At 42.0% G+C, this 18,281-nt stretch overlaps 1 protein-coding gene across 1 annotated transcript in view; it reads right to left on the reverse strand.

Annotated features, from left to right (window-relative positions):
* Positions 1-869: 869 nt before the first annotated feature.
* plpp4 (phospholipid phosphatase 4) overlaps positions 870-18,281 on the reverse strand; it is a 46,092-nt gene continuing 28,680 nt past the window's right edge. Inside the window, exons 6-7 of the mRNA XM_035399732.1 lie at positions 7,852-8,022; positions 870-4,526 (exon numbers count right to left, since the gene is read on the reverse strand). Coding sequence (XP_035255623.1) covers positions 4,327-4,526; positions 7,852-8,022 — 371 coding nt within the window. The 3' untranslated portion in view covers positions 870-4,326. The remainder of the gene's footprint in view (positions 4,527-7,851; positions 8,023-18,281) is intronic.

Raw genomic sequence — 18,281 nt, forward strand, 5'->3', positions numbered from 1 at the left:
TCCAAAAGCTAACTGGAGTCAGGTGTTCCAATCAATGAGATAAGATTGGAGGTGTGGGTTGCCTTATAAAAAGGCACACAAATTTTAGTTACTGACAGAGTCTGCTTTTCTCAAAAAGCATTTGTTCATGTGAACCATGCCCTGATCAAAAAAGTAATAATAATAATTTCAGAGGACCTTAGAAGAAGAACTATAGAGATGCACAAAGCTGGAAAAGGCTATGTAAGTATTTCTAAAGGCTGTCCACAATAAGACAAGTTGTCTACAAATGGAGGAAATTATGTACTGTTGCTACTCTCCCGAGGAGTGGGCATCCTGCAAAGATCACAGCGAGAGTGCCGCGTGCAATGCTGAAAGAGGTCAAAAAGAACCCTGGGGTAATAGCAAATGCTGTTGGGAGGGGGAGAAGCACTGCTCACCAACCCCAAAACCTCATTCCAGCTGTACAGCATGGTGGAGGGAGCATCATGGTTTGGGGCTGCTTTGCTGCCCCGGGACCTGAACAGCTTGCAGTCATTGAGGGAACAAAGAACTCAAAATTGTATCGAGAAATTTTACAGGAGAATGTCAGGGTAGTGGTCTGTCACCAGAAGCTTAATAGAAGCTGAGTGATGGCACAAGACAATGACCCACAACACACGATTAAATCAACAATAGAATGGAAGAAAATTCATGTTTTGGAATGGCCGAGTCCAGCCCTTAACCGTATCGAGATCCTGAAGCGTGACCTGAAGAGGTCTGCTATCGATCTCCATTGCCTATGGTTTCAGATCTAAGTTGAACGACTGTACATATATATTTATTCAACAAACACATATCTTACACAATTTCATGTGTGTACAGACTCTCCCTTAACAATCACCAAACAGTCACAAATGCAAAAACCTTTATTGCAGACCACGGTATTTCCAATCCAGGTAGAGGCAAAATATATTCCACTTGCCCAGGACAAAGTTAGAAATTTGACAAGTGTCCAGGTGGATTTTGTGCTAATGTTGTCACCAAAATAGGGCCCATGGAATTAATTCTGACATAGTTTTATAATTGTCCAATAACATAATAGGTAATACGAGCATTCATCAAAAATGACAAATATTAACAGGTGATTCCATTTGTTCATATATGCCTTTAGTTTTATTTCTAGGGCTTTTAACATTTAACTTCCTCCTAATATTTATTTTAAATTATTAGCACAAACATGTATTTCACAAAAGACTTACAGCAGATAGCTGAGGAGATTTTTAATCCAGATCATGGGTCATGGTAATTTAAATAAACATCAAATACTAAATTATGTCGGCACACTGCAAGAAAAGAAATAGCTGCCAGATAGAAGTTTAATCTTTTTAAAGCAACTTAATAGTTTGAATCATATATCAAATACCTTGTCATAAATACTTTGCCATACAATGCAAATTGTTCACATTGTCATCAAGTGCACTGTTAATTTTTGTTGTTTGTAAACAGTGTATGGGATAGTGCAGATGTTTTTTTAGACACAACCCTATATAAAAGGATAACTCTGGGTTTGTACAGCGATCCCAAATGGCAGCCATGTCTTTTTCTTCATCTCTTTCCATAAAGATAAAGCACAGTTTTGTCCTATACACTGACTGAAGTGCAAAAATCTCCTCCTGATTTCTCTGTTCATACACCATACTGAGATGGTTGCATTTTGACTTTATATGTACATACAGTATATAAACAGCAACGCACCATTTTAAGTGTTCTTACACTCAGACATGCTTTTCTATATAAAATAGACTCTTATTTTCACAAATGGTACTGGCATGCCATGGTCAATGACACTATACGCTATCAGACATATTCTTCTTTTCTTTTTTATGGATGACAGTTAAACGTTGTTTTTTTCCCCCAAAGACTCATTTTAAGCAAACTTCTCAGAACAAGTAAAATATGATTGTGTACTGATGCTGATGTTTTACATAGCAGGGCATGAATGAAACCCAAGCTGTTGCAAATGCATTTCCGAAACTTTGCTGTAATCTTATCATTTCAATACATCATTTCACGCTGCAGGAAACGATTTCAGTAAGAGAACTGTATTTATGATTGGGGGGCAGAATTCTGGGTTGAATTTTAATTGTTATGTGATTTCAACATTACTGTGATGCTGTGAGAACATAAATCATCAGAATGCAGTATGCCTCTCATGAAGAAAATCAATCCTCAAGTGTTTAGCAATTCATCCACCATGAAAGTGAAGGTTCTTTCTGGAAAGCTCGTGCTCTTGTTTAAAATACAAATATCAGTTTAGTCTTGCACCAGAAACCTTGCCGTGTTTAACAACGTCCACAAAAAAAACAGTGGCCAGTTTGAAAACGATGGGCAGCAAGGATTCGTAAAATCTAGTGATGTGAAGATTTAATAGAAGCGAGGTGACCTAAGTCGAGTTGCAGTATGATGAACACTAAGAAACCATCCTCCTCTCTGTGCAAACTGAGACATATTGCAGAATGGTGCCCTTGATTGCTGTTAAATATGATAGGTGCATAGGTGAGCTTTTAAATCCCCGCTTATACAGTTATGTTTCCTTCACAGAGAGTGAGAACGGCATTCTAGCCTTTCCTTTAACAGACTCAGGTTGTTCTACCTGTGTGGACTTCAGGTACACAAAGCATAATAGTGATTGACATTATGTAAGGGGCAGGCCTCAGGAACAGCCAAATATGAAGGCATTATTTGATCTGAGGTTCGTGGGCAAGTACAATCAGGTGAAAACATGATGATCTCACAACATTGTCCAAATGTTATCGCAATTCATTTTAAGTGATATTCAGGCTTTCAAGGCCTACTGCTACATACGATAGAAGGCTGACCAATCCAGTATATTAAATTATGTGCTAATTATTTTGACAAATTGTGTCCTTAAGTAGTTCCCACCATCTGAATTCCCTGGTGGATTCAATATTTTATCCATTATCTATAAATTGCTGTATTCAGTGTTTGTATTTATTGAAGAGGCAAATCGATGTGAGCTTGCCACAATGTGAACACGATTAAGCTATAATGGGACAGTAATGTTTAAATAGCATTTTAGAAATGCCACACTATTCATGCAAGATTTGACCTTTCTGAAGTGTCTATTTGCAACACCACCACATTGTGTTTCTTTAGAGAGAAATGAAGCACAAGTCTAAAGTGCGCCTTCTTTGCCATGGCTGACTTAGGGTGCTTAATTTCTGTTTGGCCTTCACTCTATCCGTGTCAATTCCCACCCTCCTCACCTAATGAAGATTCATTCCGGTTCAGAGTGAAAGTGTAAAAGTGTTGTCTCATCCAGATTGCATGAATATATCATTCATCATTCATTCCTCCCCGTAACCTCTAATCTGCATTTAAATTTAAGGTTGGCAATTGCGGAGGAAATGTCACAGATAGCGTCCAAGACAAAGTGAGAAAGAGCAGGAGATAAAATGTGGAAGTGTAAAAGTGTGTGTGTGTGTGTGTGTGTGTGTGGTGGGTGGGTGTGTGTGGGGGGGTGACTGAGATCCTCTGAAGAGGACTAGACTAGATTAGATTAGGTCAGTATTTATCATTGTGTCACTATGGACAAGCAGTACAACGGGTGTGAGGGGCGGGGGGTGTGTGGGGGGGGGTCCTGACTTTATCTTAAAGCTTGTTGGACACGCTCGTCCAGGGCATGGTTTGGTTTGAAACACAAGATTCTGCTTCGTGATGATGGGTTAGCGCTCTGAAAATCGACAGTGTCATAATGTACTTTTGGATTTATTTCAGCATGAATGATTTATAAAAGCAATTTGCCAGCCCACATTTACCGCGTGTGTACGGTAGTCCATTCATTTTCCCTGCAGGACTCACACAAGAAGTCAAGGGCAATACAGAATACAGTACTCGGCAACTGCGCAGGAATATCTGTCCAAATACTCTGGTGACATTGGGAGAGCTTTTGTCTGCTGTAAATATTTAGAATGTTAGCATCATGCTAACGGCAGAGTTGAGACAGAGGGGCTTCAAAAACAGATGTGGTCTCATGATCATCTGCAGGGTACCGATACAGTACTTTTATTCCTTGGTTACTTTGCTAATACTGTGACATTCCTGTCGAATGTGAGTGCATGTGTGTGCCAGTGTGTGTATGCCTGTGTGTGTGTGTGTTTAGATGTTCCCCTTGCCCACCCCAATTGCATTGTGCATGCACACTATGTTAAAAAAAAAATCAAATTAAATAAAATATGAAGAAGATGTGAGAGGAGAAGCATGAGGAGTCATGTCCACTGGAATGTTTAAGTGCTATTAGTCCAGGTGGCTTGTAGTCCACGAGGGGAGGGCGGTCTGTGCTAGTCATACGGGCCCCTCCGTCAGCCCCTCCATGGGGAGGCCGGTGGCGTTGTCGGTGGGCTGGGCTTCGTCGTGGGCGGTGCTGGGCGTGGCAGCCAGGCTGGCGTAAGGCAGGTGGCAGTCTATGTGCAAGAACGGAGGGTAGTGCTGGCGGTAGCAGACGTAGGCGAAGGCCAGGCCGATCACTCCCCCCACTAAGGCATCTGCCCAAGAACAGGGGACACAGACAGCTTTGGTCACACTTCCTACACTTGCTTGTGTGTAGCAGAGGCATTTAAATGTACACAGACACACATAAATCTTGACTTGGATTCAGTCAATATTTCACGTCAATTTTCACACAGTTAAGTGCAAGTCTTGTTTTTCCTTTTTCGCAAATACGATCACCGAAAATAACCTGTCAAACTGTGTTGGCTGCCAAAGAGGCATACCTTTATTTCCAAGTCAAAATTCAGCACAAATGTTGATTAAAGGACTGGCATGTACCTGGAATTGCCATTATCCCGTGAATAACCTAAAACACTTCATTGATTTTGACATTAGTGCAGTGTACACAACAGCATTGGTTATGGTTTGTGGCCTTGCTCTGAGAATTGCATAACATGGGAGCAGAACCCCAGCAAGGTCTTTTCATCGAAATTCCTCAGACATCTCTTCTAGTCTTTGTGAAAATCTGCAACACATTATCACCAAATATCCCTCCAATCAAAATCTCCTTTTCTCTTCAATAAGCAATTACATTTTACATTTGAGGCACTGAGTTCATCAGATCTGCAATTATTATTATTTTACTCAAATCATGCCAATACTCAGTGCTAGGCAATCTAAGTGTGTTTATTTATTATAGATAATGAAATACTTAGCTAATAATTTATCAAAGTAGTGTGTCATCAGGAATACAGTTAAAACCAAGACAGCAACAGAAAACAGTACACACAATACTTGTCATATACCTGGACAGACAGATATATTCTCTATATCATTCTATATACTCAGTACTCGTAATGACATTGAGTTTCTTTAAGTGTTTGTTTGCTGCTCGAAGACATCTGAACCATTTTCCATCACAGATATTGTGCATATATTTCGTGCAGTAGGGAAACAAGGCCAGAGGGTTTGGGACACTGAATTTGCTAGACAATGTCTCAGCTCTGTAAAAACAGTACATTATTGTGGGCCTGTGGGCATCTATAGTTCTGTTTATACATTTATTTTTATAACTTGGCTGAGATTTGAATCTTATGTCTTCATATTCTCATAATGGGTTCATTATAAGAACAAGTAAGAATCTAGACAATGTCGTTAGGGTTCGCTGAACCCATATTGCAAGCATATTGCTGGAGACAACTCCTCCTTGAAATCTCAATGCTACACCAACTGCTGCTATAATGTTTTCTGACATAAAGAACGCATGATAGAAAAATGAAGATCTGCCCTCAACATTACGCACTACTAGTTATGCATATTTTTCTTTACCACAAGATCGGATCCCAGAGAAGACTTTCTGCAGCACTCTGCAAGCAATTCTTTTGTTGATTTTCCTTTCAAGTACTTTCCACTTCACTAATACTTCACTTTCTATTTTCTACAGTATCACTATTTTTCTCAATATCCCCACACGAGCCAGCGCTGAAGCTAGGGACCGCCCTCATTTTTTGAGGCTGTGGAGTTGGCAGGATATTGGCCAACCAGCGCCAGGTGGGAAATCACTCTCATTCAATCAGCACGGATCAGAGGGCAGGCTAATGCGAGCCTGCAGCCTGTGTTTACTGACAGCCCAGATTGTGCCCATCGTGTTCAATGGGTCAGAGCACTGTTCATTTTATTATTTATATTGAAATGACTGGTGCAGGGACTGGTGCAGTCTGTTGTCTTGTATGTATTGTATGTATTTTATGTTCGGACCCCAGGAAGATTAGCTGAAGATTGCTAATGGGGATCCTAAATAAATAAATAAATTAGCCCAGGGAACCTTACAATCATGGTACTTCCCCTGTGCTACGCACAGGCCATTGCAATTTATTTATATTCAATCTGCAGATCTCTGAAATAATTATTCTGCTACTAATTAGTATGCAGCTGGTTGATCCAGTGAAGTGAGTTCATTTTTCACTGCTTATTAGTTTTTTTTTTTTCATGGCTTAAATTGCCCCATACATTTATTTTTGTGTGATTTGTGAATTGAGAACTACTCCTACATTTTAAAATATCAAAACATTTCCATGCTAAAACAGACATTAAAAAAACCGAGCAGTGAAAATTAAAATTCACGGACAGTCAAGCACCAGTTTCATTTCATTCCTTAGGAATTTGATCATCAAAAAGCAGACTAACAGGGAAGACAGTCAGAGGCTAATTATGGTTTTATAAAACATAATTGTGTTAAAGATGCTTTTAGTAAGTTATCTGTCATTTATCAAACTGTGCAGAACTCAATTAACTCCCTGGGACACTCTTCAAACATCTTCTAAGTAACGGGATGTATAAATAGGTGAAAAATTGTAAAAACACAGTGGCTTTTTATATAATAGTGATAGACAGTATATGACGTTCTCATGGGGAATAATGAATAGCCTGACAGTCACAGTTCCCTGCTTATAATTTTGGCTGTCATGCTGATTGCTTGACTCCACTGACAGAAAAGAAAGCAAACACTGAGTAAAAAGCCCTCGCTGATGTTGGCGGTGGGTGGCGGTGAGGAAAAGCACATAGGCAGCGGTAATGGCATCGCTCCTCAGAACCTTTGAATGCGCCATCCTGCATTTCTGTTCTGCATATACAAGCAGACCAGCTGGATTTGTCTCCTCCAGTAAAATTCTGAAAATCTCCACTGCCACGCAAACATGTCTGAACATGACTGTGACATCACCAACTCGGGCGGCTTCAGCTTCCACGCGCTTACCCTGTCTGCGAGCCCGCGTCAGCCGCCGCGTGCAGCACACCTCCTCCTCAAATGGCGCTACGGAATATAAACTCATTCCACTCAGAGCCGCAATTTACGAGAGAGTTACCGGATTCGTCTCGCTGAACACATCCGCTCAGGCCTAATAAAGACAGGCCGCAGACAGCCCGAATGAAACAGGGACCTAAACTGTCTGACTGCGCACATCTGCCCAAATGTGCTTTAGAGAAACCACGTCCTGCCTAATGAAGACGAAGCCTAAGGCTCCTCTTACAAGAGTTGGGCGTAAAGCCCTTACTTACCAAAAAGGAGTTTATTAAAAACTCTCTCCCGCCTGCCTGAGACTGAGAACAGACACTTCATTTCACACACCTGTGCTGTTGTGCGCTGACATTCAGTACCCTGGACTGAAACATTAATTGATCTTCCAGCATTCCTCATCCAGGGACGGGGAGTTTTAAAGAGAAAGGCAGCCGAACACATCCGCCGTGAGATGCCGGCGCCATCGGCTTTGCCCGGGCCTGGGACCATCAGATACTCAGCGTCTATGCGCAGCGTCAGATGGGCACGCCGGGCATAAGTTACTCTTCTGCGAGTGGCGCTGAGCGCCAGCCGAGCCGACTTGCCTTGCCAGTGGTGCTTGTAGTCGCAGGTGCGGGAGAGGGCGATCATCATGGCGCTGTAGAGGGGTAGCACCATGGCGCAGAGCCGCCAACTGCGCCCACGACCGTTATCCGTGAAGCACTGCAGCTTCCCGGCCAGGTAAAAGGAGGTGAAGCCCAGGCCAGAGAACGCAACTTATGAGGAGAGAGAGAGAGAGAGAGAGAGAGATTATTATATGAAACATCATAGTTGTCACATTCGTAGTCATAGTATATGGTGTTTACCATTCATATGAAATTTCAACATCTGCATTTATGTTTAAGTGTACTACTGTACACTTTGCAATATTTTAAATAGACTGAAATACACTCACAGCGCGATTTATTTCAGCCTGTCACAGTCTGAGGGACAATGTGTAACCACCCAGCAAGAGATACAGCAGGAGCATATACTATCCATATAATAATTATTTATATAGTTTTATTCATACTTAAACTTATTTTACTGTTTCCCTTAGCAATATTATAATTACAATCTTCCTTAAAATGTTTACAGTACTTGGTTTTTTATTATATAAATTTATTTGCAAATAATACTTTGGCAGTGTTTACTATAGTATGTTTTATTCATGCCAATAAAGCGCATTGAATTGAATTTAAAAATTGAGAGAGAAAGAAATGCGAGACATCATCAGCATGTTCTGCTTCCCCTAGAATTACAGGTAAGCCATGAACATCTTTAATTCCCGCTATACCCATAATTCCACCCAGCATGACTTCTCCAGGCCTAGCTGCTCTTGCATACGATACTTTATGATCCACAAATCTGTCTCCCCGTGATGAATGCATTAAATATCATTCCCAAAGTGAGAGCTTGCTGCTGTTTTAATTCCAGTCTGACAGAGGAAGATGGGAGAAGATGGAGAGAGAGACCTAGAAGGAGGGTTGAAATTTAAGCAATTCAACTTTCAGTTCTTCATAACTGCTGTGATAATTATATTTTTAATTATTATTTTAAAATAGGGGATATGTGATGGAAAGACCCAGGCAGAATGTGTTCTGATAATCCTGATCTCTCTCTCTCTCTCGCTCTCTGTCTCTCTGCAATCCGTGTTGGTGATGAGGGGAGCTATATGTGTTCACTTTAAGGTACTGTAGTGTTTGGAATTGTTTTTTTTTTTTCATTTTGTTTGTCTTTTTTATTTTCTACTTTTTTATTTTTATTCTTTTGTGTGTTTATTTAATTTTTATGTGTATGTATCGACCTTTCTGATGCTCTGATTGGTTGCAATAAAGGAGTATCAAAGGTCAAAGGTTTTTTTCTCTCTCTCTCTCTCTTTCTCTCTCTCTCTCTCTCCCATAATGATACATGTTCTTTCTCTTCCCCTGTGTATTTTTGGTTCTTCTGCCTCTAAGTCGTCCTCCTGACACACACAAGCACTCAGTGCAGATGATAACCCCAAAATCCTGAAGTGCACGCCACTTGCTTTATTACTTTCAACCTGTTGCCCTGGAAACTCCGTAGAGAAATAATAAACCGCAATAAGCCCTTTGAATCTGCAGTTGGCCCAAACCTCATTAATAACACGTTTCAACAAGGCCGATGCTGTCTCCGGCAGCAACCATTTCCCCGTTGGTTTGAGGATGCAATGTAAACATGGCCTCAAACCAAAAACGTTGGAACTAAATTAACAGGCTAAGTCGGCTGGTTTCTCCTAGCTTTCATTATGGCCTTCATTTCCAAGGATATAGCTGTGAACTGCCACGCGGTATCAAATTAAAATGCGAAACCGGGCAAAATTGCAATAAATCAAACACAAGCACATATGAGAAGTGTGGAGTTGGCCGCATTTTTATCCCCATTAACACATTACCGCTTTATCAAGGTTATACTGAGCTGAATTAATTGCTAAAAAAAATACATATATATAAATCAGATGAATCACATTCTGTGAATCACATTCTCTGCAGTGTGGACTGCTCTTCACAGTGCAGGGTCTGGTATAATTCACAGCTACTGCTTGCACATTGGCGGGAGGGGGAAATGATGTAATCATGCGAGATCCTTGGAAACCTTGTAGACCTTTCTATGTAAACCTTGTCAAAAACCTTGTAGAAATTCTGCAAACATGTCCCTTTGATAACTGATCTCAAGAACCAGATCCTCACAGGCCACAGTGATACTTCGGTCCAGAAATGGCACGCAACATGCTCCATCATTCTGCCATTCATTTACTTATCGCATCAAATCAAACGTAATCCATGTAATGCATTTTACAAAGAATTTATGTGTAATAATTTGTACAGTACACCTCTGTCTAAACCCCCAGAAGGCAAGCCAAAGGTGACAGTGCCAAGGAAATCCTCCCTGGATGTCATTGAACAACCGTTACCTTCATTAGAACAACCACGCATGGCAATTAAGCTTCGTTTGTAATCTACCTGGTGCATTGTAATCATTTTACAAGCTAAACTCTTATCACAGTGAATGGAGTTTCCCCCTTCCTTCACAACTCTCTTGTCTCTAATGCTAGGTGCAATGTCTAAATCCGCAGCAAAGCAACCCAGCCCTCCATTGATAATTACATGGCACAGTGAATGTGCAGACTCAGGCAGTGGATTCAGCATAACCAGGGAAACAATTCCCCTGACTTACTCAGGCTTACTTTACCATCCCCGTTCACAAATTTTCATCTCGGAGGACACGGAAATAATTTATTCAAGTGTCTCTTAGCAAAAGAGCATTGATAAACTAAACACTCATCTTACAGGTGACAAATAATTCATTCAGGTCAGTTCATTTGACCTCTATCTAATAAATATTCCTTGAGTCCCGCAGGTGGCTAAGACAGACATGTATTTTTCATCAACTAGACACAGAGCAAGCAAAGGGATAATGTTCACTTGCAAATGGCAAATGGCAGAGCAACAGAAGAGGCCATTTCCTGCAGGTCTTGCAGGAGACAGTTCGGTTGAGTGGATGTGTAAGGTGCCGCAATCCTGCTGCATTCTTACTGCATGAGAGTCCAAGAGCTGTGGGAGACACCCTGACATACAGGGGGCCTACAGCCGAACAGAAAACTGTCACTGCAGTATTGAATAATGCTCTCTTCTCAGCTACTCATCTGTCTGTCCTCTCACAATTAACTGTGGCAGATACCACTTTCTCTCTCTGCGCTGACGACGAAGCAGTGGAACATCTACAGGAACAAGAAATGCAGCCTGTTCATCTCGGATACACTTTCTTCGCAGCACTTGGAAAAGAGAATATTCGCAGCTGTATGTAAATCAGCGAATGCTCCAGTGAGAACAGGAGCAAGCTCCTTCACAAAATTTGCATAAACCAGATCGGCTAAGATTTTAAAGCTAAGAACCGGAGTCCCAGCACTGTGCACGCTGTGCTGTGTGTTCATACTGCACTGGCGCGGGGGGGGGGGGGGGGGGGGGGGATCATTCCTTCTCTGACACTCAGGTTCCCATGGTGCCGTATTAACACGCGGGGTCCAGCTATAGGTCAGGCGTCGGGTCAGGATCAGAATTCAGGGCAGTGCTCGTGGACAGAGCGCAGGTAGCGCTTCCTGATCGTCACGCTCCCCGAGCGTTCCCACCCCCCCCCCCCCCCGCCCTCGTTTTCATGCGTTCCCTCCCCGGGGGCCAGCCACAAACCAGCGACACCCCTGTGGCCTTTTCCGCCTACCTGTAAAAAAAGGGCACAGAATCAAAATAAGCACAGGAGCAACAAAGAAAGAATCGATAAAAGCCTCTAAAAATAGATAATAACACAGAAGGGGTGCCCAATTCTGTCATTTATTTATGTAGGGGACCCTATTCTCTGCATTGCCCTGCAGATGAATGCTGTAATCCAGGGGCACCTGGCTCCCCTCTTAGTGGGGCTGTTGTGCATGTGTACACTGTCCTTGTTGTTCTAGCCGGTTGCCATGGCTTTCTGTCTCCAATTATCCATATACATTCCAAACCCCAGCCTTTCCCTGTTGTACAGAGCACAGAACACAGTCTGCCTACGGTTAACTGCATAAAACAGCAAAACAAAATATCCAACAGAACAAAACTGATAGGATTAATTAAACAATTGGTTGGTGTTAAGAGAATCGAGACGTTGTTTACAAAAAAGCTGCACCTTCCCAGTAGGGCTAATCTTTCCGAGCCATTCTCGCCCCAGAACCTAATTTGTGCCTCCGACTCAAATGGTTTCTCATGTGACAGTCGTAAAACCCAAAGAGCGCTGTCAGGGAGGGCTGAAAATGTTGGAATAAAAGAAGGGGGGGGGGTGTCCTTGCCGATGAGGTGACCCCCCACATCTGTTACAGCCCACCCCCCACACCCCCCAAAGCTGTCGCCCCGGCTGCCTGGCTCTATCCCCTGAGGTCCCCACAGTCACACCGGAGTTAAGGGATGAGAGCTCAAATCTGAGAACCGTAAAAAAAGGGAACGTAATTATAACCGCTTCATACATATTTATACCACAATAAAGCATTTCTCCCAGAATAAACAGGGAGGGAGAATAATGAGATTCTGGGGCATTAACCAAAACTTTGATTGCTTATCTTATCTTCAAATGAGCACAGGGTTATTGTGAAAGTTTCCAAAGCTGGAAACAGATTTCACCCTGCGAGAGTGACCTTTTCTTCGCTGCGAATGTTGATGTAATATCTTGAACAAAGCAGTGCTGTATTCAAATGCGTGGAAAAAAATATGCTGCCTAGGCAGATGATTTATTTATTTATTTATTCATTTTAACAAAGCTCTGTTCAAACACCGAAAAGGCAATATCAAAACATGAGCAATGAAAAGGAATTACTCACATGAAAGATAATTGCTTACGGAAAACTAGATTGAAAAAAAAATACATAACACAACATAACGAAAACAATAAAACAATGATTTGTTTCATACATTTTAAAGCCTTGTGTAAAGGTAATGTCATAGACCTGTGACATACCAAGGAATCCCTAACGTAGCGCATCCCTTCACGGTGACCACAGCCATCCAGTCAGGTCCTGTATATTCTCCGTGGGATAAAACCAGATAGGACCGGATTAAACCCATTCCCTCACAATGCCGGTCTATCGGGGTTTCCTGTTGCTCCTCTTGTACTCAGCCCCCCTCCAAATCATGCGAGGGGTGCAGCGGGTTTAAGCCTTTCAGGGTTTCATCACCTCGTCGCTACATTAGTAAAAAGCCAGACAGCCACAGGCTACCTGTTATCAACAGTGAGAGATAAACCTCTCTCCCCTAGCACTGTATGAACTGTAAGGTGTCAATCATCACTGGCTCGCAACAACATTAGCCTCAGTGTTTTTTTTGCATGAGGTACAGGTCGCAACAACTGAACAGGAGTAATCAGCAGTTTGAAAGAAATATTACTTTTTTTTTTTTTTTTTTAAAGGGAAACAAACATTGAATAAATAAATAAATAAATAGATGTCATCCTTTGTGGTCCTGTACCCTACCGCCATCATATCAGCGATCGCCAGGGTAAGCAAACACAGGGGATAGCTGAGAGATAGCACTCGCCAACAGGGCACCCATTGCACAGGTCATTAAGCTTGACAGCCCTGCTGAAATTTCCCCAGCTCGATCCCCTGCAGTGAAGTCTGATAAGCCCGCGAACGCATTAACGGCCACTGCTTTTCATTAGCGAAGCGCCATCGAGCCACACCCCTGGAACCAAAGGTTAAAACTCTCCTCAAAATGACTCCCCCGCCGCTGTCCAGCCTGGGGTGTTTCAATCTCCAAAAATACGCCACGAAATGTTCAAATCTCCGTAAGCCCCCGCCCCAAAAAAAAAAAAATACCTTGCTTTGTTCAGTGGCCCGTTTTACAACCCCAGATATATGCGATAAGCTACCAGAGAAACACAACCGCCGCATTTGTTCAGCGTGTTATGTGCTCATAAAACAGTGTTTAACTTTCATCGGAAAACACAGATTGTTCTTTGCTTCTGGAGCTCTGATGGTATACTGTTTTATATGGAAATTACTCTCCATATAATCCCCACTTTGCTTAACATCTTTTATTATTGTCAATTAAACTACTCCTCTGAAACGCTACAGAATTTGTTCAAATTGAAGAAAAAAAAAACATTGTTCTCTAAAATTACATAAATGCTCACCTACAGGATTTGTCATATGGCCATACTTCCAAAATTCATTTTTCCTATTTTTAATGACCAAATTGAAGCATAAATATTTTGCATAACATCTTCAATGAAAATCAACTTCCAAAATGTAACATTGCCAAATTGCTGTTTGAAGTTTTCACTTCATTGTTCATGTCTATGTCTGTAATGTGGGTCTGCAGAGCACCTTGGAGTTCAACGCTACTTGTTCATCCGCTGCACACATTTTTAAATGTCAAAGATGAAACAAGTGGGCTAGCATCTTCCATCTTTGATTTTCTTTCATTTGCAAGTCCTTGGCACTCAAAACGATTTGGCACAGGGACACAGACTCTGGATAGCACAAGAGAGAGGGTGAGCTGGGATACAACAGATATCAGACAACAGACAGTATCATTATTTATGCTTCAAATAATCTAAATCACCAGCTAATTCATTTTAAGTTTGTGCATCAGTTATGTCTAACTCTTCATGAATGTCACACCATGAACTTGAGACCCATTGCTTTTTGTCTGCTTTGCTCCTTTGATGCAGTGGACATATGCATATGCTTTGTAAATATCAGGATACACTCCTATTTTGGACTATTTTGGCATATTCCTCACTAATCACAATTCTTTGGAAAGATGTTCCAGGAACCTTAAAGACACTCTTTGTGATGATTAAGTTCTTCAATTTCCATGAAGTCAAAGGTAAATCTGGTTTGTTTGGATCACAGCCGCTAAGAAAGTTACAAGTTTTCTTTGCTGTCAGAAAACTTGTAGCCTATTTTCTTTCATTGACTCAACACCTGATTTTCTATCAGAAGATACAGACAAATACAGACACAGGATTTCTGTCTAAAGGTTACATATATTGACACAGAGAGTGTCAGCCCTATACTCCGCCATTATTTCACTGTTGATTTTATTTCAGGCTAATTAGGATGCAGAAGATATGATCTGTTCCTCAGGCAGTGCCATTCCAGTGCCCTGGCTGCATTACTGAAGCAAAACCCCCAGCTAGGCGGCGTGTCTCTATAAATAGCTTGCGTCAGGATAATTGCCCCCGGTGCCCTTTTGGACCGGCTGACCCTTTACATTGCCATGAGACGGGCACTTTGTCTGCCTGCGGCTCTGCTTTGAATATTAAATTCCCTCTGGCCCGGCACACAGTGAGTGACAGGCAGTAAGATCAACGAAATTCAGTGAGCACTCCCCCGTCCCACTCCACAATGCCAATGTGAAGAATTAGCATTTCATTATTGATTGTGCAGTTGTACATGGTGATGGAGAAATTGTATAATTGGGCTCTGATGGCCCAGTCCTATGATGGAGAGATGTCCTGTGTAGTGGGTAGGGAACTGAAGTCTGGCACCGCAGTTGCAAGTTTAAGTACACCTCAGCAATGAGCCACACCTCAACAGCCAGTGGAGAGGTCCAATTAGATGAATGGGTCATATAATTAGCTGTCTACTGAGGAATTCAGGAAAACATTTTTCAAAGGCAGTTCTCTAGCTTCTGGATAAACACCACGAGCAGATTTTGTGCCAATTCATTTCGGAATGTCGTGCACACACACACACACACACACACACACACACACACACGCACACGTACACACATACACACACACCTTGCTACAGTAACAAGAGAGAATGGTCAAAGTTAGAAAAATGCATTTGAGTTTAGGGGTGGAATACATATTGATGCATTCAGGCCACATTAATTTTTTTTTTATTCTTATAAATATCCTCCACATTTGCTAAGAAGTTAATTCTTTGGAGTATTAATTTATTCATGAACCCAGGCAGTCTGCCGGATGATATAAATAAGTAATAATGGAAATAATTCTGAAATTTCCTGGACCTTTGGGACGGCTTCCTTTGGTATTTCTTAAATTTGAAACCTGACCTCTTCCTATGACTGATAACTAGGCTGCATTACTCTCTCAATTTAGTTCTCAATATGGTTCGCAGATGGTTAATTGAGCAAAATAACACGGTCATTGGAATGTTGCCAATTACATTCTACCTTGTAAAAATATACAGCAGCAGGCAAACGTATCCAATACTGCTATTAACACGTGCATGTGTGTATAAATTGGCTATGTAACTGGGTACTATATGATCAATCTCAATATATTCTTGTTGCATTTAAAATTTTCTGCATTTGTGCTTATGGTAATGTGTAACTCGTCCTCATGTTGCTGCTTACTAGTCTGGACCCTCACAGTAAACAGCCGCAAGCAGTTTGTTTTTCAACACCCGGTCAGTTTACTGGGACGGACAAGCCCAGAGTTTCAAAGCTTCTCAAAAAACACTTTCGAGCTGTAATCTCAGAACTTGAAGTCCTAATAGCACCTTCTGCACACATTTGTGTGAAGTCTTTTGAACATATCTCCGATGTGCCTGCAGTGTGCAATTTCTCAATGCCATGCAAATCAAATTACCTGAATTAATTTCTGTGTTCAAATTGAAAGAGAAATGTGCTGGTTGTTCCAGACCATGAAGCAAAGTGATTATTGAAAAGATGGCAGCACTTAAAGCTGCATGTTAATTTGCAGTGCCCTTGGATTCTTCATTTGAATTTTTACATTTTAGATAAATAAAACTGAATGTGTGAAATTTCACCTTGATCCTGAATTCCCTCAGGGAATGTGTTGAAAAAGCGGAAGCGTAGCTGATTGGTGGGTCTATTAGACCCTTTTAAAGAGTTCTGTTGTGTAAACTTTTTTTAGGAATGATTTTGAATTCTAAACTAAATAAATACTAACACTTTAATGCATTTACAAACTTCAATGCATTTATGATTTAAGCGCAAATTGATTCCAAGCCTGGATTTTGTGAAATCAGGATCAAACACTACACTTTGTACTATTCCATTAATTTACTTTTGAAATTCTGCTTTGAACATTTAGTTTACCAAATCAATGTGCTCATGTTAATTTCTATGAAAAGCTGGGTATAGCATCATTTGCAAAGAATGTAACCTCTGTTGTCATGTCAACTCCATCATTTGCCTCTGTCTGTCATTAGGTGTGCCTAGGAAGCATCTCTTTCCACAGGGCTGGGACCGCCACAGGGTGTCTCGCATCTTAGAAGTGAGCCGCCAGAGAACTGATGTGACTGACAGGTGGATCTTAAAGGAAAACCACCTCGTGACACGCGGGACGCCAGGCGTGTGATGCAGACTTGCCTACGGGACACACTCAGTTACCTGAGGGATGTGGGCGCACACCTGAGTGATTTGGGGCACACTTGGGACGCGGGCACGCCTCCAGCGCTGTCAGACACAGACAGGTGTTCCAGAGCGCGGGGGGAATCAGTGGCCTTCACACCAAACTGTGTGGCATATGGCCGCCTCCCCCTGCCCCCCCCCCCCCCCCCCAGAAGGACCGTTTATTTTGCATTTACATAATAAACCATAAAGCAATTAGGCCCAGGACTGATATCACACCACAGAGCTGCATCCGAAATGCACCCACCTGAGCGCCGATGGACAGAACAATAAAGATGATTGTACAGCCAACGGAAATTAAATTCAAACGGTAAGCTGGATGTGAAACTCAGAGGGTGTGTTTTTTTGTAGCTGCACAGAGATCCCGGAGAGAGGAAAATCTACACTTTTCCACCAGAGAACAACCCTTCATTTAATGTCTGAAAAACAAGACAGTCAGGCGATTTATTGTCTGTTTAATAAGATGAAGGATGTGGCGTGGGAATGTTCTTATCGAGGTCTGTTCAAATACCGCCCAGGGTGTATTCTGAGATACATTATTAAGATAAACTGTGCCGCAGACAGGAGCATTATATTTATGATCCATGCTGTCTGATATAATGCAGTCCACATCAATAGTTTGTACTGCCAAATGCATCGGAGTCTGTCTCTGTCAGCAGCACCCCCAGATATAATGGAGGCTTTATCCATAGCTGGCGCTGCCAAAATGTAATGGAGTCTCTCCATGGTCAGTATTGCAGGTTTGATAAAGAGACATGGTAGAGAGACCGCAAAGGAGTATGTCAAAAACAGGCAGAAGGAGAAGAGGAGGAGAAGAAGAACAGCAAACTCATACAAACTAGATTGCACATGAATGTATTTCAACTCCTTCCTGCCAGAAGTATCTGCAAGGTCATACCAGGGCCCGTGCGGGAGTTTGGCGTGTGTGAACGCTGCAGCTATAACAGCAGATGTGTCTGAGGTCAGCGCTGCTGGGTACGACGGGAAGCGCATCCAGGGTAAGTATCGCCGGCCATAACGACGACGGAGGGTTGATGAGGCCTTTTACGGCACAGACTAAACGGCTTCAGAGGGTGCAATCTGCACTCAAACACCAA

This window comes from Anguilla anguilla, chromosome 18, assembly GCF_013347855.1.
Source record: "Anguilla anguilla isolate fAngAng1 chromosome 18, fAngAng1.pri, whole genome shotgun sequence".
Lineage (NCBI taxonomy): Eukaryota > Metazoa > Chordata > Actinopteri > Anguilliformes > Anguillidae > Anguilla > Anguilla anguilla.